Below are 24,605 nucleotides of genomic sequence, written 5' to 3'. Positions count from 1 at the left end.
TGGACGGAAATCCAAGATGATGCCACTATCACACCAGGGCATAGGACTAGGGGTCACAGGCCGGGAAGGGTATATAGAGAAGTCTGTGAGACCCCCTGCAGTAGGGGGTACAGGCCACAGCAGTATCTATGTCGGGTAACAGTGGGGTAAAAGTCAATTATTGTCCCCGTATATGTCCGGATGTGGCAGGCACTGTGAGGCCTAGGCAAAATGGCGGCCGGTCTTTGTGGGCCTCAGGTGTGCCACTGGAGGCAGGTACAGCAGGGTCCCTCAACACCAGAGTGGGTGAGAGGGCAGCTGGGAAGGGGTACAGATGAGTATGAGGATGTCTTACCTGCCTATCTGTGGAGAGGCAGGCAGGCTGCGTGTGCCGGGAGGCCAATCAGGCCTTGGGTAGGCCACAAGTATGGCGGGTATTCAGGCCGGAAGATGAACATGCTGTGGCGGTGCCCCTATAGCGATGTCGGTAGATGGGTCAGAGAGCAGGTCCCACTGTGGCGCAAATGCCATGTCACCTGTACAGCTCTGGACCGTGGAAGCTATCCCATGTCTCACGTAGGCCGCAATCAACGCGGCGGGCAATCCGGATCCCAGAGCCGAGATATGGACACCGATCAGTGCGGGGTGAGGAGTCCTGCAGGTAGGTGGTGTTTGTTGGCTGGCTGAGATGAAAACGGCGCAGATGGAGGTAGATTAGGTGTCTCCTCCAGCGGAGCTCAGAAGAAGCACGTCTGGCGCGGCTCACTTTCGGGCATGCCCCCCTGTAGGGTTCAATTTTGAGTTGGCCCACCCTTTGCAGCTTCAACTCTTCTGGAAAGGCTGTCCACAAGGTTTAGGAGTGTGTCTATGGGAATGCTTGACCATTCTTCCTTGAGCACATTTTTGAGGTCAGGCACTATATTTGACAATACAGGCATACCCCGCTTTAAGTACACTCACTTTAAGTACACTCGCGAGTAAGGACACAGCTTGTTCAGCTTGGCATGACACTACTACCGGTTTTTAACATTGGCGTCTATAGGAAATCTTGGTCAGCTTGACATGGCACTGCTCCCAAACCATAAGTGACAGGAATACCAAACTTAGGGAGCACCGAGAGGGGACCCATGACTACAACATATCATGTTTGTGGCTGGCCAGCTTGCCTAGGTAATCTACTATGTTATAGTCCTCGATCCCCTTAACATGCTCCCCAAGCTTGGTGTCCTTGTCACATGGTTTGGGAGCAATGCCATGTCAAGCTGACCAAGATTTCCTATGGAGCTAGTGTATTTACATGCATTGAGAAATGAAAAAAAGGTATTGCTTCACTTTAAGTACATTTTCGTTTTACATACATGCTCTGGTCCCATTGTGTACTTAAAAGTGGGGTATGCCTGTATAGTGTATCTCTTAGGCAAACTCTGAAAACCTATGTCATTGGAAAAGCTTCTGGTTTATATACTGAACTTTTACTTTTTCCATCAGTTCTTCCCCCAGTGGTGTTACCTTTTGTATCACTTGACCCTTCCTCTTGGAATGTAAGCTTTTTTCTTGTATTAAATTGTATTGTAAATGTACTGTCTGCCCTCATTTTGTAAATTGCTGTGCATACTGTTGCCGCTATATAAAACCTGTGTAATGATAATAATAATAATAACAATAACAATAATAATAATAATAATAATAATACTTATTATAATATTTTATCAGTGTTGCTTTGTTAAGATTCTTTTTGTTATTTAGCCATTGAAATGAAATATTGTGGTATAGGAGAGGTTACATAAAGCACATAAAACCCACTGTGTACACTTCATATTCTATTACCTGTAACTTCTTGTATTTCACCTAGTCTGACTAGTATAAAGCCCCTTGGGTCTAGCACAAAATTTGATCAGATGTAAGCACAGGACTAAACACAGCAGAGAGACAATGCTTTCTGATACAGCATAATCACAGGAGAACAGAGCAGTGATGTAACCTCACAAAGCTCCTAGATTAGAAAGGAATTGTGGCATTCAGGTCATGTTGGTGTGATAATAATAACAAAGAAAGGGAAAGATCCAATCTGTGTGCTAAACTGTGTAACATAACAGGATCACAGCATGCCCCTGGAGTTTCTGGGTCAGGGTATAACTGCAGTGCAATTATTTTGCAATCCAACTAATTTTTATGCAGCATTTACCTTAGGTAACATATTTCAAGGATTCAGAGAACTGCCAGCTGTGCCATTTGAGAATCTTTTCTCAGTGATTATTTTTTTATTTATATAAACATTATATAATTTGTATTTTGTTTTTACTCTTACTGGGGGTCCATTCACACATGTGGAAATCCTCTGAAGGGCGATCTGTGTTTGGATTGCTCTTCAGCGGACATTTGACAGATGGTGAAGAGGCGTTAGGGCGACTTATCACCTGATTTAACCCTGTAAATGCCACTATATCACACTGCAATCACATGGATTGCACGGAGTTGTGAGACAGTTGTGGTGTGGTCCTATAGGCTTGCATGGATTGTGTTTGGCGGTGGTAACGCCTGTGAATTGTGATATGCTAGTAAATTTAATTTTTGCAGCTGCAGTGATGTAAAACATTGTGGCCACAGCATGTGTACCGCCCTAAACAGCTGTATCTCAATGTTCAGGTAGGCATTTAGGGGTGCTAAAACCACAGCTTGGCTGCTTGTGTGAAGTCCTTAGAGCTTGTTTACACTTGGCGGTTGAGGAGCAGTTAGGCCCCATTCACACTAGTGCGACTTGTCCCGCGATTTTGGACCGCAAAATCGCATGACAAGTCGTTTCCCATTATTTTCAATAGCCCCATTCACATCAGTGCGTTTTGAAGTCGCACCGACTTCAAAGTAGTTCCTGCACTACTTTGCCACGATTTTAATGCGTTTTCATGTCCATAGACCTCAATGTAAACCCTCCAAAAACGCATGCAAATCGCACATGAATAATACAGACGCGATTTCAGCGCAACTTCTGTCCGTCTTTGTATCTCAAAGCTAAACACAAGCACCTTTTTGACCCTTGCCCCACCCAATCCTAAAGTTGCACAAAAGTCGTAATGACCACAAATCGCATCGAAATCGCGTCAAAATCGCAGTACAATCACGGTAAAATCGCGTCTACAAATCGCGGCAAAATCGCGCGACTTTTCAGTCGCACTGGTGTGAAAGGGGCCTAAAACTATGCAATTCAGCCGCATTTTTTACTGTCCCACAACCACTTCTTAGGTGCATGGGCAGCAGCCAGTTTACACAGGAATTATACCCCATGTTGCTTTTGGATGGTACCACTGCTGCACAAAAACATGATCTATTCAAGTGAATTGGCCTGCCATGCAATGTCCCACAAATGCGTGCAATGAATGCAATTGTGCGCCAGTTAGGCGGTGAGAAGGCAACATATTGCCTCCTTACCGCTTGCCAAACAGTCCATACAGTAAATGACTATTCTAGTAATAACCCTAATACATCTAGGAGATGTTTGCATGGCTGAATAAGAACTTTGGGCAAGTGCTAGATTACATAGTTGAAGTATATATCTGCCTGCAATTAACATAGGGAGTTTATTGATAAAAAAATAAAAAAGCAAAGTCCCGTATGAAAGTCACAAACATTCTCACAGTCCTCAAAGATAATCTTCAGTGCATTATGGCTACTAGATGGAGAAGGCCATCATAGGAAATAAACATATTACAGAAAATACGGGGACTATATGTGACAACTGTGTTTTAATGCTTATGACTCTCCCACAGAATAATCTGGGGGAGGGATTATTATATATCCTTATATAACTTGAATAGCAAGCTTGCATTCCTACTCTATTTTCCCCACAAAACCAGGCCATTCTGTTTTGTATTATTATGCCAGCTTCGAAGACTCACCCTCTTCCACTTATGTTGACTACTGATGGTGAAAAGAAGCAAAGAAACAAATCACCGCTCAAAGGGCCGACAGCTGGGCCAGTAGGATTCCCAAGTAAACTGTAGTAGTCCTGCAAGACTGGGTGCTCACCAAGGTCCGCAACCTAAGAAGTCCATATGCATGTAGAAAGAAAGTGGCACTTCCAGTCTCAGGAAAGTAGAAACTTGAGTTTTATTTCTTCAAATCAAAAAGTCCAACATCGACATGTGCAATACAAACAGGATAGCAGCAAACACGTTTCACACCATGTGCTTATTCATTGCTAGCGTTTCCTGCTATCCTGTTTGTCTTGCACATGTCGATGTTGGACTTTTTGATTTGAAGAAATAAAACTCAAGTTTCTACTTTCCTGAGACTGGAAGTGCCACTTTCTTTCTACATGCATATGTACTACTGATGGTGAGGCAGCATATCCCAATGATGGGTAGGGAAGAGTGGGGCAGGGCCAGAATAGCAACCATGGATGCAGGGCATTACGTAGCAGCCAGGGCTTGGACTTCCTCTTTATTCTACATGCTGGCGTGTAAGAATTTGGAGGTGTCAACCAATCTGGGTAAATAAGGCTTATAACTTTTTTTTAACATGTTTATTTTAGGCTTTTCATTGTTAACTAGTAACCATGCAATTGTGCCATTTTACATGAAAGGAGGCTAGTGATTCGCTTTGTTTCGGCACCAAACCATCAGGGTCCCCACCCTACTTCTCCTTGGATAGGACAGCTACCCACCTGATATACAGTATCTCAAAAAAGTGAGTACACCCTTCACATTTGTAAATATTTTATTATATCCTTTCATGTGACAACACTGAAGAAATTACGCTTTGCTACAATGTAAAGTAGTGAGTGTACAGCTTGTATAACAGTGTACATTTGCTGTCCCCTCAAAATAACTCAACACACAACCATCAATGTCTAAACTGCAGGTAACAAAAGTGAGTACACCCCTAAGTGTAAATGTCCAAATTGGACCCAATTAGCCACCCCCCCCCCCCCCGGCTCCCATGCCCCATCTCACAATGCCCCCCATCCCATCCTAGCATTTATAAGGGCACTAACTTCCCCCACTACATCACTAGAGGAAGATTTTCTCTAAAAGGGGCTACACCCAATTTTGCATTCCAATTTTCCAATTTACCATTTTTCTTATGCCAGACTATATTAGGAACAAGGCCATTAAGTAGCAAGCAAGCTAACTGAACCTGCTAATACACATGATACATTTTGCAATTGGCAAATTCAAACCATACAAATGCCTAATAGTTACTTCTGGAGAGATCCAAGAATAACCTCATATTTAGTATAGGATTATCTTTTTTGCTCATTTTTTACAGAAACAAATTATTCAAATATAATAAAATATTATTTTTAAGTGCAGGAAGCATAGATAGCCATGCATGACCAATTAGAACGTAAAAGCAACCATGACAGCATTATCATGGTTCACTCTGTTAAAACCTCTGTCAACCAGGTCTGACCACCTTTAAACATCTACTTGCATACATAATTAGTCACCTAATAGCAAACCGCAGGATAATTGCTAGATTTTTATCCCAGCTCTTGGAGAAAATTGCCAAACTGATGTATTTACTCAATTATAAACCGCTTTTTAATCATGAGCTGCTATATTTACATTGGGGTTAATCAAATGTTTTTGAATATTTGTTTATTAGAACTCTAACTTACATTGTGTTGTTCTCTAGCTTGCTTAGCTTTCAGCAAATTAACTTTCACCATGACAGTTACTATTCAACATATGTTTTTTAGACATGTGTCCTTATAGTGCTCTCATCACAAAGCCCCTTTAGTCTGACCTTACACTATCATGCATGTTTTTCTATCAGGATTTATTACTGGATATGTTACCAACTTTGTGACTTTTTAAATGTTCATCTATCATTTTACAGTCTTTTTGAGTCAGGTCATATAATCAAATGCACTTTGTAAAATAAATGGCATTTTAAGGACCAAATAAAAGGTCACTTTCCTAAAAGGGTTTTTTTTTTTTAATCCCAAAAACTAAAGGATACCTTTTGTTGTCTTGGATCTTTAAATATAGTGTAGTCACAAAGTCTTAAAAAGCTTTATTTTATTCTAATTAACCACTAGAAGATATTACCTCAAATGGTTGTAAACCATATGCTCAGTGAAGTGACTGGCTTCAGGTGATATAAGGAGAATAAACAAATCACCATACATAAGTTGTACCTGTTTATCCTCTGTCTTCTATTCTCTATATTCGTTCAAAGTGCTGAATTTATACTGTAAAGCTTGTCTGAGAGTTCAGAAAAAAATGGGACGAGAGCTGAGATTACACACTGCAAAGCTCAGTGAGGAGAGCTCTGAGAGCTGACTGGAGGGAAGAGACAACCCCCCCTCTTCCACACAGTACACAGGAACAGAGCTGAGACTGTCAATCAGCTGGAGGTCCCTCCCCTGTCACCATTTTTCTCTTAGTGTCAGGAATTCTTGACAGAAGTGATTCATGCAGATAGCAGAGGAACAAAGCAGCAGAGAAAAGTTAAACTTAGTGCTCTGGGTTGAGACAAGAACACACTATAAAGGGATATACTTTGTTCATCTTTCACTTCTGAGGTTTACAACAACTTTAATTCTAAATATTGCTTGGATATAGAAGTATGAGACATTTTACCAAGTGCACACTAACTACCAAAAGCAGCACACCATAAAGTGTAACATTAGTACCCACACTGAAAGATTGCCAGTGACCTGATATCTGCATCTTTAACATTGAGATATTAATCCTGGAGTTTTAGCTACCTAAAAAAAGCTATCCCAGCAGGAGTGGGAAATAAAGTACCATATATACTCGAGTATAAGCTGACCCGAATATAAGCCAAAGCACCTAAGTTTACCTCAAAAAACTGTGAAAAGGTATTGACTCGAGTATAAGCCTAGGGTGGGAAATGCAGCAGCTACTCGACCCAACTGGACCACCATGAGACCCAAAACAGGGGCTGCAGGCATGGTGCAGGGGCTGCAGACATGGTACAGAAGATGCAGAGCTGTGGGCATGGTACAGGAGATGGTACAGGCATGGCACAGGAGATGGTTCAGGCATGGCACAGGAGATGGTTCAGGCATGGCACAGGAGATGGTACACAGACATGGCATAGGATATGGTACACAGGCATGGCGCAGGAGATGGTTCAGGCATGGCACAGGAGACAGTTCAGGCATGGCACAGGAGATGGTACACAGGCATGGCACAGGAGATGGTACACAGGCGTGGCACAGGAGATGGTACACAGGCATTGTACAGATGGTACAGGCATGGCACAGATGGTACAGGCATGGCACAGGAGATGTAGTGCTCTGGGTATGGTACAGGAGATGGTACAGGCATGGCAAAGGAGATGGTTCAGGCATGGCACAGGAGATGGTACACAGGCATGGCATAGGAGATGGTACACAGGCATGGCACAGGAGATGGTTCAGGCATGGCACAGGAGACAGTTCAGGCATGGCACAGGAGATGGTACACAGGCATGGCACAGGAGATGGTACACAGGCATGACACAGGAGATGGTACACAGGCGTGGTACAGATGGTACAGGCATGTCACAGATGGTACAGGCATGGCACAGGAGATGTAGTGCTGCGGGCATGGTAAAGGAGAATCTCCTGTACCATGCCCGCAGCACTGCATCTCCTGGGGAGATGCAGGGGCTGCGGAGGAGTCTCACTTACCTTTCCGCCTTACATTTAAAAATGGCGACGCCCAGCGCCAACATGTCACTGTATGTGTATGGGCTTTCCCGAGCGGCGCATGTGCATTGACCGGGGAAAAGGTAAGTGAGGCCGTGACTTGAGTTTAAGCCAATGGGGGGGCTTTTTCAGCATAAAAAAACATGCTGACAAAGTCGGCCTATACTCGAGTATATACGGTACATATTCCTGTTAATCCTTTACTCCCTAGACAAAATAAACCATCACTATGTCCTCACTTTTTTTGCTGACTGGAGTTCAGCTTTGATACTCACCTCTCCTACTGTGTGTGTCTCGGATGGTTGCTAGATTGTGGACAAAATGTCCCTTGAAGAATCTTCCAAATCTAACATACACTATATTACCAAGATGCCTGCCTTTACATGAACAAACAAGGCCCATAAAGACATGGATGAGTAAGTTTGATGTGGAGGAACTTGACTGGCCTGCATAGAATTCTGACCTCAACCCAATAGAACACCTTTGGGATGATTTAGAGTGGAGACTGCGAGTCAGGCCTTCTTATCCAACATCAGTGCCTGACCTCACAAATGCACTTCTGGAAGAATGGTCAAACATTCCCATAGACACACTCCTAAACCTTGTGGACAGCCTTCCCAGAAGAGTTGAAGCTGTTATAGCTGCAAAGGGTGGGCCCACTCAATACTGAACCCAACGGACTAAGACTGAGATGCCATTAAAGTTTATGTGCTTGTGAAGGCAGGCGTCCTAATACTTTTGGTAATATAGTGTATCTGATTGCTGGTCCCCCACCATGTGTGTGTTGTTCCTCCCACCATTTCCCAAGTCACAACATGACACAGTATTGATGTAGGAGCTAGAGAAAAGAACCACAACATATTGAGAACAGAGATCTGGCACTGTCTGAAGAGATTTGGATTATTCGGGAGATAGTTTCTCACTAATACAGCAGCAATTGAACAGACAAGGACTCACTGCTCAAGGTGGTGTAATTGCCTGATGACTCACACAGGTGCATGCCCCGGCTCGCCTCTGTGAAAACTTGATAAAAGAAAAGGAATTGGCAGCACTCCAGGTTGAGTCAAAATCCAGATTTATTGACTGGACATCCAAATATGACAATCGTGACAAGGTAGACGCGTTTCACACACTGACTGTGTGCTTAATCATTACGATTAATACAGCAGCAGTTGGTGGTGCAGGCAGTAGGATGAGTATATAATATCTTTTTTGCAGGGGTACATTTTTCAGAATTACTAGTTTTGGAACAGAGGCACTTTAAGTAAAAAAAAAGAAAAAAAAACTGTTTGCTTTGCATACAGGTAAAACAAATGTACATTGCTTGTGTCTTTTCCATAGGGAACTTCTGCTAAAAGCCCGCAATCCTCCCATCCCTGTGGTTTCATGTGCTGGTCAATGGATTTCAATAATGCTTCCCATATGGATTGAGCAAACCATTTGACACCACCCCAATTATATCAGCCTTTACAAAGCTTTATTATTCCATGATTGTATCACAGATTTCCATGATTAAGCCTTTTTTTTGGGTGAAACATGTTGGAGTGAGACTCCGTCTGGGTGGACTGTTCTGTTATCTAGTCCTGGAATATTAAAGCTTTGTTGTAGATGATGTGGTTGGAGTCAGTTGTCTTCTTTGTAAGCAGATGTGCAAATGACCATGCATTCTGGTGACTAGGTTGAGCCTCTAACTCTATTACAGTTTTTACAATATTGCAAAGTATAAGCCTTGCGGCTAAATGATACAATATGAAACCAGAGTCTGAGTCAAAAGCAATTTGGCAAATACATAGGCACTGCAGTGACCTACATTAGAACGTAGGGTAAACCAGTGTGACTTGCACCTAATTAACTAGCTACTGCTCTATATTTACCAATCTATAATGAAACATGCACCCTTTTCTTGGTTGATGTAACCTTCCTGCATAAGAAAAGATAAGTGTAACCTTTCATCTACTAAATCAGCGCACAGGACAAGTATTTCTCTATCAGCTATTCACCACTACTGTTGTACAGTAAAACAGCATTGATCAACCCAAAGATCTACAACACTAATAAATTACGGCTCAATATAATTCACTACCCAATAACACTGTATTGGTCTAACAGTGTAATTGATTCTTAAAGCCTGTCATGCTTTCTTATTAGTAATCAGATAGAGAACCTCTAAGTACTGCCTTCATTATGAGCTTAGATACTTACAAATGAAAGATTTCATTCCATACTGGGTTTAGGTTTCCAAATATAGTTTTCGTTCTTCTCTTGGTTTTCCCAATTTGGACAGTCACATAAGGGTCACTCGAGCCTGTTTTGTCTTTTGCTTGTAACCCCTGAGCACAAGCCACTGCAAAATTAATCAAATTATTTAAATTGTAGTATAAAAATTGTGTCTTATGTGATCAAATCTAAATGTGGAAACACATTAGGGATAAGAAAGCATGAATGAGAAAAATGTGCAACATTAAATCTGAAAACAGTTTAGCAGATACAAGTATATGCAGTTATATTTTCTAAGAGCTAACTGACAGCTTATAATGACTGTGACATCCCCTTAAACATTTTGTAAGATAGGAACAGTGCTGAAGTTCAATCAACTTAGGGCGCCTGTAAGTACCCATGTTAGTTTTTAATTACTATGTGTTTACTGGGACCTTGGACCAGCTTTTGGGCCCCTTTCACACTTGTGAACTGTTCAGTTCCGCCTGTCAGTTTTTCAGGCAGATCTGAACGGATGCCTCATGCATCTCTATGGGGCATTGGATGTCAGCGGAGACATGTCTGCTGACATCTAATCCGGCCTGTCAAATCTGGACGGATGGAAACCCTATTTTCCATCCATCTAGTGGATCGGATCAGATGGGATCGGATGAGAACGGACAGGCGGTCCGTTCTCATCCGATTCCTCCATAGAGAACAGCGAGGACCTGACAACTCTGTCTCCACACACAGTGCGAAGACAGAGCTGCCATCTGCCTGCTAAGCGAGGGATCGGTAAATCGATCCCCCGCTGAGAAAAACTGAGTCCGCCGACGGACTCCTAGTGTGAAAGGGGCCTTATTTTGTCCTTAGCTACTGCACAAGTTGTTAGTACATTTTAAGTCCTACCACTCTTGGCACCAGCCCCTCTCTTTCAATTATCAAATGCTTAAGCCTCCACTGTCCATTGAAGTTCTGCAACTTGACTTTGCCACTGCCACTTCTGCCATTCCATTGGCTTGACAGTTTGGTTAGGAGCACAAACAACTGTGACAGCTATCATGTGCAGTGTGCTTTAAATATATCTGTTTTGGGAAACAGTTACATTGATAGGCTTAGTTCTGCTTTAATAAGTGGTGTCAGCAGCTTCCCACTGAAGTGAACAGGTCATGGCAGCAAAGTTTGTAATATGTTTGCTTTTTTTTAAAGACTATGTGTCAGACTTCCGTTTCCGGCGCCGCATGGAGTAGGTGAGCGCTCTGCAGCTCCCGCGGCGAGTCCCCTGAAAACTGCTTAAAAAGCCTGCCCACGGTTCGGTATCGGCCTGCACCACCCACCAGAGGTCCATCTATCCCCTGGGACGCGGCGACACCAATTATTACCCCGCTAGATGGAGCGGTACCTCGAGAAGGCCGCGCCGAAGCCTCCGCCGGCCCCGCCGCAAATCGAGGCCCCGGTCTCGGCCTGCTCCGCTACGGTGGCAGAGCTAGCTGACATGGACACTTCTCAGCAGCAGCCGAGCATGCCATTGCAGCCCTCTGCACTGCACCTATCCCCCGCATCACAAGGTTCCTCCACAGAGCAAATTGCACAAGCAGTGGTGGCCTTGTTAACCCCCACAATCTCGGCCTCTGTGGAGAAGGCTGTGGCTGCTGGCATGGCCAGCATAAAAAAGGAGCTGGATGCACACTCCAAGAGGCTTAATGAGGCTGAATCCCCATTATCTAATGTTGAGGATGAGCTATACCAGATGCAGGGAACTGAACAGTCTCAGGAGAAGCTTAATCGCATAATTATGGACAAGTTGGAGGATCTGGAAAACAGATCGCGTCGAAGCAACCTGCGATTTATAGGGGTCCCGGAGAACGTTGCCCCCTCTGCCACCCCTGAACTCTGTGCAAAAAAAATCCCCGCTGCTCTGGGGCTACATGGCACATGTGTGGTCGAACGGGCTCATAGGATGGGGCTTTACTCCGAAGATCGTAAGACTCCGCGCCCGATCATTGCTAAATATCTGAATTACGCGGACAAGTCTGCTATCCTACAAAAATTTCGGCAAACTTCCAATTTTCAGATTGAAGGCATGAAGATACTGATATTTGCGGACTACTCTGTTGATGTCGCAAAAAGACGCAAAGCCTTTCAGACCGTGTGTTCAAAACTGCATCAGGAACACCTGAAATTCACCTTGGCCTATCCGGCGACCCTACGCCTTCGTGCACCTAACGGCGACCAAATGGCTTTTCAAGATCCAGAGGAAGCGGAAGCTTTTGTCCGCTCACTCCGTCTAGGAGACCAGGGTCCAACTTCATCAGCCAAAGCCCTTCCCTTTTCCAGATCGCTAGACCAAAGGAGCCCTAGGAAGGAGTCCCCCAAACGTCAAAGATATGCCGACGTGGTCAGCTCTGGGCGCTCGAATGTCCCTCGCTGAGAGGGTCCTCTCACGGTTGTCTGTGCTTATGTTTCTCTAGGTTCTCTCCTGGGACTGTCCCTATTGGGCCGTGTGCCTAGAGGACTCGTGGTGCCTCCCCGCCATTATCTCAGGTTTGATGTTTATGCTGTTTTTGTAATGTTACTACTTCGTGCATCTTTGCCTAGGTATATTGTTATATGGGACATTTTCTTTTATTTTTGTTGCTGTATGCTCCTGCTCCTTTTCCGCTCTGCACACCTCGGCTGCCCATTGCTCCAGGATCGGGCTGGGAACCCGGGCTGCCCTTGACTGTTCGGACCATGTAGTGGGTCAGGACATCCCTGTTCGATTTGGGGGGCACGCTTGGTGGGCTGTGCTCCGTGTTGTGCTCATGCGGAAAAAAGAGAGGTACTTACTGTATTTATTGTTGATCTGCTATATTTCACTTTGTGTTTACCCACGGTTCCATCCCATTTTCCCACTCACCCTTTCCTCACCCCATTCCCCTATGGAGGTGAGCTTTTCCCCTCAATCTGTGAGCTCAGGGACAAGAGACTTTTCGCGGGTCAGCAATTCCACTTTAGTCTACCCCATTCCGATTTCCCCGGGTATAGCTGGGTCATATGTGCTAGCTCTTGGTCCTAAATCCCACTGTCCCATCCCATGCCTGTAGTAACTTGGAACGTCAAGGGCCTTCGATCCCCGGCTAAGAGGATGAAAGTCTTGCGCCACCTCAAACGGCTTAAGGTGGACATTGCTCTCATCCAGGAATCGCACTTGCTTGCGGAAGATCTGACGCGCATGGAGAAACTTTTGGTGGGTAAGGTCATAGGATCACCATCCTCCGGCCGCAAAGCCGGAGTGTTGATCTTATTTCACAAACGCCTCAATGTGGAAATTCTTTCCACGGAAGCGGATACTGAGGGGCGGTGTGTTTCTGCTCATGTACGGCTGCACAACACCGAACTAGTATACGTATACGCCCCTAACGTGTTGGATCGTTCCTTTCATGCCGCAATCGCGGCCCGGCTTCTCACTCTTCCCAATGTTCCCCGTATTGTTGGCGGCGATTTCAACGCGGTGATGGACCCTGTTTTAGACAAATCTTCTCCTCGCCAGGGACCATGTCCCGCCCCCCGAGACGGCCCCACTCCCCTTGCGTCGGTAATGGAATCACTATCCATGACAGATGTCTGGCGATTCTCGCACCCCACGGATGGGGAATATTCCTTCTATTCCCATCCCCATAAAGCATTCTCTAGAATCTATTACCTCTTTTGCACCGACTCCCTCCTCCCCCTCCTGCGTGACGCTACCATACATGACATAGCAATCTCAGATCACTCCCCAGTTTCCGTATCCCTAACGCTATCGGAGTCCCCCCCGACCCCTCTTATCTGGAGATTCCCATCATACCTTAAAAACAATTCAGATTTTACCTTATACCTACATCGCGCATGGGAAGAGTATTCGGCGGCGAATTTGCAACACAGCAGCTCCCCTCTCCTCTTCTGGGAGGCGGGGAAGGCCTTTTTGAGAGGCCGTATCATTTCTTATGCGGCGGCTTTTAAGCGTCACACAAATAGCGGATACAAAATGGCCAGCGAGCGGTTGACGAATGCCCAGCGGGCATTGGTCCAGGCGGACACCCCCACGGCGCGCACAACGTGGCAGGCGGCCAAGCAAGACTTCGACACCTGGGCCGACAAGGTGGAAATGATTCACAAGGCGCACCTCGCAGCGACGCTACACTGTTTCGGTAACAAGGCCGGAAAACTGTTGGCCAGGCTGTGCAAGGGCCCTATGTCCACCACGCATATTAGCTCGCTTCGGGATAAATCGGGAGTGATGGACTCAACCCCGCAAGGGGTGCAAGGGATCATGCGCGATTTTTACGCTTCTTTATACGCCTCCGAGGATATGGACAGCTCCGTGGCTGATCTCTTTCTGTCTGCCGCTGAGCTTCCCAGAATCTCCGGAGACCACCTAGATGCACTTAATGCCCCGATCACGGCGGAGGAGATTACGACGACGATAAAACACCTTGCGGCCAACAAATCCCCGGGCCCCGATGGTTTATCCGGGGAATTTTACAAGGCAGCCTCCCCCAGTATAGTTTTGACTCTCGTCGATGTGTACTCATCCATTTGGAACGGCGGACCCTATCTTCCGGCGGGCAACTAAGCCATCATCAAGCTCCTGGCAAAAAAGGGGAAAGATCCTCTGGAGCCAGGCTCGTACCGACCCATATCCTTGTTAAACCTTGACGTCAAGATTCTCTCTAAAATCGCAGCCTCCCGCCTTGCCAACATTATGTCACATCTGATACATCCTGCACAATCTGGGTTCACGAAGGGCTGCTCGGCCACTGTCTATTTTAGGAAAGTCCTGGTGGCACTGGACCAAGCCCGTATACATCCGGACCGAGACATGGCCATTGTAACTCTGGATGCCGAAAAGGCATTTGACAATGTCAATTTTCAATGGCTATGTCGTGTATTAGACAGCATGAGCTTTCATGGACCCTTCGTCAACCTGATTACCGCGATGTATCTTTTCCCCTCAGCTAGATTGTGTGTAGGGGGTGCTCTCACGGATGACTTTAGACTGTACAAAGGCACCAGACAGGGTTGCCCCCTGTCGCCGCTTTTGTTCAATCTCGCGCTCAAACCTCTCTCCCGATATTTACTAACTAGAGCCCCTCTGCATGGACTCCACATAGGCTCCCAGGAGCTGCGCCTATCCCTCTTCGCGGATGATGTACTTTTATTCACCTCAAACCCCTCGGCCGATATCCCTGTAATAGTCTCCGCTTTTGACAAATTCAAACAGTGTTCGGGTCTCAAGATCAGCTACTCTAAAAGTGAAATACTCCCGTTGGGAGCAGGCCCCCCCCCGGCCTTGGGAAAGGGACTCCCCGTTCATGATAGCGCCCAATCACATCACCTACCTGGGTATTAAAATAGGATGCACCCCGGCATCTATTTATTCTTTAAACTACCCCCCCTATTCTCCAAGATAACCAGGGAACTGGACAATTGCATGGAACTGCCACTGTCGCTTTTGGGGAGATGCCACCTCATTAAGATGGTCAGCTTTGCCCACCTCCTTTATCTCCTTCAAACTCTTCCCCTACTGATCAGACATAAGGATGCACAAGTCTTGCAAAAAGCTTTTCCCCGTTTCCTGTGGCGGGGAAAGAGGCCGAGGATCTCTTATAAGAAACTGCATCTCTCCAGGAGCGACGCAGGCATTATTCTTCCCAATCTGAGAATGTACAATTTATCTTGTTTGCTCAGGGCAGCTCTGGACTGGGTATCCCAGACATCGCAGTACTCTAACTACGAGCTCGAGTATCAGATGGCCAGTCCAATATCTCTAACTGCTCTTTTGCACACTAAATGGGCGACACTTTGCCCGGAACTCCGTCATAATCTACTTCTAAGAGACACTGCTATAGCTTGGAGGGAGATACGCAAACTTTTGAAACTACCACTGCACTTCTCCAAATTCCTTCCGATCCGGGGCAATCCGAGCTTAACTCCTGGCTTAACCCAGTCAGTGTTCCACCAGTGGGAGGGGAAGGGCTTGTTGACCTTTGGTCACCTGTGTGATACGAACTCTGGTATACCCCATCCCTTCGGTGACATCAAGGATAAATTTGATCTGCAAGACAAGGACACTTTCTACTGGACGCAATGCCTCCATTACCTCTCTTCGGCTACTGGGAAGCCGGAGCACCGCTTCAAAAGGTCCTTAATAGACTCCCTTCTGGAATCCAACACCTTTACAATTTCTGCGATCTACGAACCCCTTTTGAAACAATGCCCGCCGGCTCTGTTCACTTCAACTGCCTCCAATTGGCTCAAGGACTTTCCAGGCGAGGAAACCCTACCCAACATGATTAAAGGTCTCAAAACCACCCTTGCTCTCACACCCAACTCAATATGGAAAGAGACCCAACTAAAGATCTTTCACCGTGCACATATCCCCTTCCTCTCGGATAAAAATATCCCGGACGCTCACAAATGTCCTTTATGTGCGGCAGAAAGGCCCTCGCTCCACCACAAGTTTTGGTCCTGTCCCGGCGTATCTAACTTCTGGGACCAAATCCTGACATTCATAAGGGAAGTGACCAAGATCAGCCTATCTAAGGACCCTTTGCTACTCCTATTCGGATATTGGGACAAACGCCTTCAAAAATGGTCTAGCGCATCTGTGAAACCACCTCGATTGTGGATCCTGTCCTGCTTACTCATCGCCAGGAGAACTATTCTCAACAACTGGATTTCCATATCTCCTCCATCACTCACTCGGGTTAGATCTGAGCTATCCTCGCTTCTCACAATAGACTGTGCTAACACTGATTTCTCAGCCCCCCCTGCAAGGGAAATCTTCTCTGAGAAATGGGACAACTACATTGCATATACTTCCCCTCGGACTGACCCCACCATGGCTCACTATGGCTTCAATTTTCGAGTCTCGCCCAATACTTTATCCCTGATCCCATGTCCATCTTCCAACCACATGAGTCATTAATGGTCCAAAGAATGTCAGGCAAAATGGTCGGCCCTCACGTATGCTCACTTCATCAAATCTGGCCCTCATTAAAAAAGTTTGGACACCCCTGGTTTAAGTGAAGCATTTTTAAGTTTCAGTTTTAACTATTTCAATATTGATGTTTCGTTAACTAATTCTTCTTGTTTTAAACCAATAATAAAATGACTGCGGCCAAAAAAAAAAGAAAAAAAAGACTATGTGTCCCGAAACATCCTGCATGTCCAATGTCCCTCAAATATTTGCATCAAGCTTGAACCCAATGCAAGGCTGGATATTTCAAAACAGTAATCAGTTAGCATCAGTAATATTAAAATGTATGACGATAGAACATCGCGCTTGTGGTAAGAAAGAGTAAATAAATTAATAAAGTGCTGAATATATGCTACACCAAATGAGGAATAAATAATGGTGTCTGTGTATGCAAAAGCTGCTTGCTGCAAATAAAGTGCTAGTGCTCTTTAAAACATGTGGGTCAGTGGTTGCAGCGCTGCTTTAACTGAAAAAACTACGTATAGTGTGCAAATTCCCATATAAATAAATAATGAGCAGTGATGCATCAAAATTCATAAAATACATAAAAATTCATAAAAATTAGTGGAAAAAATTGATGAAGAAAAATTACATATCGTCCATAATCTAGTCCATCAAAGAAATGCAAATAAAGTGCTTCTGTGCTTAATCCGTGCTTGGAAGGGGGTACCCCCCGCGTGGTTATCTACTTACCACAATGTGCTTTTAAACAGGCATATATTGCTGATCACACTCTTTGCATGAAAATCTCTGATGCTGCTGGTAAGATCCTTGATGGTGCTTGTTACTCCAGAGTTTCCCCATGTAAGAAAGAACCATCCATAGTGAAGATCGTTTTAGCAAGGTTTATTCAAGCAAACAAGAGTTATACTCACAAACATAATGAAAAATCAAGCATATAGGACATGACACGGTGGTTCGCTGCTCCCGCAGCGTGCGCTCCACCGGCCGGATGTGAAGTGGCAGTCCGCTCGGCCAATTTATAGATGCGTTTCGCTGTCAATCACAGCGTCATCTGTAGCTATGGATGGTTCTTTCTTACATGGGGAAACTCTGGAGTAACAAGCACCATCAAGGATCTTACCAGCAGCATCAGAGATTTTCATGCAAAGAGTGTGATCAGCAATATATGCCTGTTTAAAAGCACATTGTGGTAAGTAGATAACCACGGGGGGGGGGGGAACCCCCTTCCAAGCACGGATTAAGCACAGAAGCACTTTATTTGCATTTCTTTGATGGACTAGATTATGGACGATATGTAATTTTTCTTCATCAATTTTTTCCACTAATTTTTATGAATTTTTATGTATTTTATGAATTTTGATGCATCACTGCTCATTATTTATTTATATGGGAATTTGCACACTATACGTAGTTTTTTCAGTTAAAGCAGCGCTGCAACCACTGACCCACAATATTAAAAACAAAGCAAGGAGCTAGTGGCATTTGAACTTTGACTGAAAACAATATAATGGGTGTCTGTAACCTAATTTACCAATTGAAAATGGTAACTAATCTTTTGTTCTTCTGCATTTACAATACTTTCATGTTATGAAGCAATTATTAAAACTGAACTAAACTCATTGATTTAACGGTTTCAAAAAATAGTTAAATTTTCGGCATGCCAGGAATGCTAACTGTCAAATTGGCTTGTGCTCTCATCCAATTTGTAAAACCATAAATGGTTGGTGTCATAACGAATCACATGTGCAGCACCATGACAATTGCAGATCAAACAGAAGCTAAAATGGAAGCTTCCATGGCTGAAAAGGATAGCAGGGTTTAGTTCCGCTTGAACAGAAAGAAAAGCACACATCTGGCTCAGACTCACATTTTTAATCATTTTCAATATGCTTTGGGTAACAGCCCTTGAGATTTGGATTGCCTTATCCTGACACCAAATACAATGATTTTCTAAACAGATGAATCATTTTAAATCAGCTTTCCAAAATGATTGCATGTTAATGCAAGCACTCATCATCCCATACTGTATAACTATTTACAGTAAAGGGATGTTAGGATACCTCATTAGTTTGAAAGTTTTCTGAAAGCTGTTGAAATGCTAAAAAATGGCCAGGATTTGTCTAATGTTTAAATGTTTTATAAAATGCTTACTTTAAAAAGCAATAATCTTAAAATGCTGGTTATGAAGAAATTGCTGGTGGATATTTGACCATCTGATCTACAGTAAATGCTGACTCTTCATATGTTTTTCACATTTATTTATTATTTAACAAAAAAAAGTTAACTTAAAAAGAATTGCTGTCTGACCTGTGATGTTAATTTTAGCTGACCACTTGGATGTTCCATCCAAAACACTTTGCTTTGCTGACTTGGTATGATGTACAAAGTCCTCTTTGGATATTTGGAAAAGTTCTCGAATAACCTCAAAAACTTCTGGATGGTTTCTTTCTCGGATTTTCATTCTTTCTTTCATTGCCATAATTATATGTTGTGTTTTGTCTTCTGCACCATGTTTGGAACTTTTTTCTGCAGCTCCTTAAGAGAAAAACATTTCTTTTTACATTTGTAATAATTAACAATAAATTGAATCTAAGTCTGATACATTTACAAACGCACCAAAATCTTTTTCTGTAATTTCTAATTTTATCATAATGTTCATATAATAGTCATAATGTTGTTGCGAGATAGTTGCTCACTAATACAGTAAAACCTTGGATTGCGAGCATAATTTGTTCCGGGAAACATGCGTGTAATCTAAAGCACTCTTATATCAAAGTGAATTTCCCCATAAGAAATAATGGAAACTCAGAGGATTTGTTCCACAACCATTTATTCATAAGTCCTTCAGTTTATAGTCCATATAAAAAGATTATAGCAATGTGACAACCATAAAATGTGTAACCATAACATGTCAAACCACAAATGGCAGCCCCCACAAGGGGATTAGAAGAAAAATCAAACAGGAGCTACACATTATAAAAGAGAAGAGAGGTGCCTCTAAGTGTAGCAATATGTTTAAGTTTAATGAAGGTACGACATTTAGCAAATCACATGGCTGATAATTAAAACAGGCACATCTAAGTATGCAGGCATCCGGGGTAAAACTGTCCCCATAGACCATCCTCTGCACCACCGTCAGTCTTCAATCATGACCGGGAAGACTACCCTGCTCGTGCTCGTGGAGCGCAGCATGGAAGGGATGACGTCGATGGCGGTGCAGAGGATGGTCTATGTGGACAGCTTTACCTCGGATGCCTGCATACTTAGATGTGCCTACTTTAATCATCAATCATGTGAGTTACTAAATGCACTTTCATTAAATGTAACCATATTGCCACACTTAGAGGCACCTCTCTTCTCTTTTATACTCAGTTGTGATGTGACGCTACTTGTATATCAAGACATCGCTTGTTTATCAAGTCAAAGTTTATTAAAAAAATGTTGCTTTTTTTGCAAAACACTCTCTGTTACTCTCAATCCAAGGTATTACTGTATTTCAATTTTGTGAGGTTTCAGTTAAATGACACAAATTACAGCTTCTGAAACTCAGTAATGTCTCCAGTGCTGCTATTTCTTCATTCTTAGTTTCACACAACTATAAAGCCAAACAAAGTTGTTAAAGCCCAACTCCAGCCCAATTATTTTTATTTTGCTTTGGATACCACAGGGAAGAATTTAGAGCTTCTGCCAGGTTTTTATTGTGATCTGCGGAGAGATATCCTCTCTTTTCTTCTCAGAACTAATAGTAATGGGAAATATTGGCAATGAAGATGTAGGCATAAACCAAAGTATTTTAGTGGAATGCAGAAGGGTTACAAACTTTGTTTTATTGTTGTCTGTACCTTCCTATTCTGGTGACTTTCTTACCCTAGAGTTACAGGGACTGAAAGTAAGAGAAAATCTCCCCAACGGGGTCACAAACAGAGATAACAACCTAAGAAAAAAATGTACCCACTCTATTCAAAATTCATGATTTTTTGGGTTAGGATTTTTTTTCATAATCTAAAATGTTTCTACAATATACAAAGTAGATATAGGATTTGGAAGTAGCAGGGAGTTGCCTTTTACATAAGTCCTTTTTACAAGGAGAAAGAACTGAACCATTTTCTCATCATCAAAAAGAATAAAAAAATAGTTTTTTTTTTACTGCATATGTTAACACCCATTGTAATCGAGCCATAAAAACTGAGGCCTGCTGAATCATCCATACTAATTTGGAAATATTTGCTGTTGAAAACTAGGCATCTTCACACGCTTGGCCAGTTTCCTAATGCTCCATATGAAGCTGCATCTAAAACATGACACTGAACATTCAGGGTGAGAACCATTAAATACTCACGCCTGTTAAACAGCTGTCCTTCAGAATTAATCCAATATCCACAGTTATCAATATGTGTCAGAAGGCTGTTGGTGTGGATTGATTATATTTTCAATGCATCAGTATACAGCTAAAACCTCCACATATAGCAGAAACATAGAACCAGCTATAACCATCTCAAGATAACAGAATTTTGAGGTGAAATGGATTTGTTACTATATTTTTGACTACTTTGATCATAATAGCTGTTGTAAATGTATTTGTTAAACTTATTTTCATGTAAATGTAAAAAAAAAAACTCCAAGCAAACTTATAGGAGGACATGTTTACTGTGTTTTCTTTTTCTTGTTTTTTTTTGCTTTTTGTTTTTTTATGAACTCTGTATGTACAAGTATTGAATTAAAAAAAAAGTTCAGTCGGTGGTTAAATATTCTTCATAAACAGGATATATGGATTTGGCAGGGTCTTCTGTTGAGGTGAATTATGACTAGCATGTGTGAAATGACTAGCTGCACCCACCTACATTAAATTGGTTGTCATCATGAGGTTTTGGTCAGGGCCATCTTACCGAATGGGCATGCTGGGAAGTTGCCTGGGGGCCCCACTTGCCCAGGGGGCCCCACCTGCCCAGCAACCCAGCCAAGCATTAGTCCCGATTCCCACGTGCATCCCGCCGCCAAACTTAGCAGGTGGCAAGCGCCTGTCGGCCCTGCGCTGCTGTCAGGCCACCTGGCCCGTGGAGGGGGGAGCCCACAACTGCAGGAATGCCTGTCCGCCTCCATGGGAACAGGCACTCACAGGACAGTAGAGTCTGACTCCCATCTGTGTGTGTGGTCACCGGACCCAGCTGCCAAACTTGAAAGCTGTCATTAGCTTGGCACTGCTGTACCAATAAATATCGCCTTATCGATAGTTTGCATCTTTATTCTCGTGGGTGATTGTGTAGGCAGGGTCCCAGTGCACTGCATTGCCCGGGGCCCTTTAATGCTCTTAAGATGGCACTGGTTTTGGTAAGTGAAATGGAACATTAGTTTTATTATCCAACCATTTATTTTATTCTATTGGGTACCAGACAGATCAAAATATTCCCCCATAATAGCATTTTTTCTTTGAATTTTATTGCAGATTGATAGAAAAGTTTAACCTACAAACACATACGCCTTGGAGGACATTACCTATGTTGGCAGAAGAAAGTATATTATTTACAGTTCTATAGTTTGTGTTTTCTGTTAGCTACAGCAACATCTACTGTATGTCATTTATATATAATAATGCATTTATCTGTGTGCTTTAACCACTTATGCTCCCTACAAACAGAAGATAGCACTACTGTAAGGTTGGCTAGTTCACATCTTGTTCTGCAAAGATACTGTAGCAAGCCTTTTGCACAGTTTCCCCTTTAGCAGTTGATTTTTCATTGAGGCTAATATTCCTACTGCTTCATGGATGCCTCCAAGAATGAATGTGCAATGCTATATTTACTGAACTGGGATGTTTCCCAGCAACCCCAGAGGTAGAGAGTTCATGTACTGTGTCTAGCTGGATACCAAGCATGCAGTGGTCATGGCTGGCTAGCAGCAGGCAGTGGCAGAGTCCATTAACCAAGCAAAGGTCAGGGAAGGCTGCAATCAGTGGAATAAACAGTGTCCCGGCAAGGGTCAAGTAAAGAGTCAAGCAAGAATAGCAATACAAGACAAGGCAGAGGTACAGGAATCTGAATGCTATTACAAGTTCAAAGCCTTGGGCTTGTGATAATTAAATCATCACAGTGCCACCAGCCACCAGGTTGGAGAAATTGAATCCACAAAAGAAGTGAAGGAGGCATTACCCAACAACCGACTTTTAAGGAGGGAAAGAAAGGAAACAAAAGAGCAGCTGCGGAAACAGGAGAAGTGGATTCAGGGAAATGGAAAGTACACTAGATGCTCTTAACAACTACAAGTAATTTTAAAACCAACTTTGTATTAGTTTAATAGTGTGCATTTAACAATTCATTTGACTCGACAAACTACGCATGAACGATGAGGTATTTCAGTGTTCATCCCTGTGGCTGTTAATTTACCAATGCCCACTGTTCCATATAATAGATCTTGTTGATATAGCAACAGCATGGGTAATATAACTCTGTGAAGTTACAGCAAACAATTACGAACTCTTTTTAGTAAGGTTAGACCAGGACAAGATGGGTTCATATTGGTTGCTAAGAGTAATGCACTTTACAGTATTTAATAGAATAAGCCTGTAGGCTTTGCCATTATGGATGCTCAATCAGTAACCTAAAGTTTTTTTCTACTGTGGTTTCTACAGTTTATCTAGTGGCTTAAAAACATGAATATTTGATAGCAAATAAATTGAAGAGGAGAAAAATCAAATGACAACTAAAATTATCTCTGTGCAATTCTTTACTAAGGGGATGGGGGTGTGTGTCTCCCAGCTGATCACATTTAGTTTGCACCCCATGGTTTTTTTTTTTACAGCCATGCGTTTTTCATTGCCAGTCATGGATTGGAGCAGGCGGGGGAGGATTGGGCGGTCTCCAATCCCATCTGTTTCCCATCCATCTATTAGCAAGCATGTACTTCCCTTTGTGAAGACACTTGGACACTCAGGTTGAGTAGTGTTATTTAGTGTTAGGTTCTGCAAGAAACGCAGGATGCCTTGTCGTTGGCCTTGCAGCTTCCGCATGCATTTGCAAATATGTGTTAACTAAACTCCTGCTTTTAACTTATATTGTTAGACAGGTTTATTTTGGTTTGTTAGCAGACTGGTGGGTAAGTATTTCAAACTAGGGACCGGCTGTTTTTCACACACCTTCGTTTATCCCATCTTGCTTTTCAATTGACTATTCACAGGGATGGAGACACTGAGCAGTGCTCGTCAGTTCTCACATAAAGTCCCAAATTGTCCATTTCTTGAATTTTAATTCACTAGCTTGGATATTATTGTATATCAGAGTTTGCTTTTAGAACTAAAAATAAGGTATAAAAAGCTTAAAGCTGAACTTCAGGAATTCAGCCACTTTATAAAATATGCTGGCTTACTATAGGTTAAGTCCAACAAGGTGCATGCCGCCTGAATGACTTTTCTCGGACTCTAAACCTCATTTGCCACAAAGTTGCCCAATTAAACAGTCTATTGAGGTTGGCTTGTAAGTTGGAGACATCCTGTAAGGACATTATTCCACTGCAGAGCTTGGTGTCATCTGCAAAGATTGAAATGGTACTTTTAATCCCAGACCCTATATACATTCACTATATTGTCAAAAGTATTGGGATACCTGTCTTTACATGCACATGAACTTTATTGGCATCCTAGTCTTCGTGCGTAGGGTTCAATATTGTGTTGGCCCACTCTTTGCAGCTATAACAGCTTCAACTCTTCTGGTAAGGCTGTCTACAAGGTTTAGGAGTGTGTCTTTGGGAATGTTTGACCATTGTTCCACAAGCGCATTTGTGAGGTCAGCCTCTGATGTTGAATGAGAAGGC

At 43.3% G+C, this 24,605-nt stretch overlaps 1 protein-coding gene across 2 annotated transcripts in view; it reads right to left on the bottom strand.

The window, feature by feature from the left end:
• Positions 1 to 24,605, bottom strand: part of LOC309553742 (protein unc-13 homolog C-like) — a 621,348-nt gene that overhangs the window by 574,185 nt on the left and 22,558 nt on the right. For both annotated transcript variants that reach the window (XM_082255119.1, XM_082255120.1), the window contains exons 3-4: positions 19,110 to 19,337; positions 9,842 to 9,983 (exon numbers count right to left, since the gene is read on the bottom strand). In XM_082255119.1, the coding sequence (XP_082111245.1) occupies positions 9,842 to 9,983; positions 19,110 to 19,337 (370 nt within the window). The remainder of the gene's footprint in view (positions 1 to 9,841; positions 9,984 to 19,109; positions 19,338 to 24,605) is intronic.

Source organism: Pelophylax lessonae, assembly GCF_965119305.1.
Source record: "Pelophylax lessonae genome assembly, chromosome: 4".
NCBI classification, from domain to species: Eukaryota; Metazoa; Chordata; class Amphibia; order Anura; family Ranidae; genus Pelophylax; species Pelophylax lessonae.
This window is presented reverse-complemented; position numbering and strand designations above follow the sequence as displayed.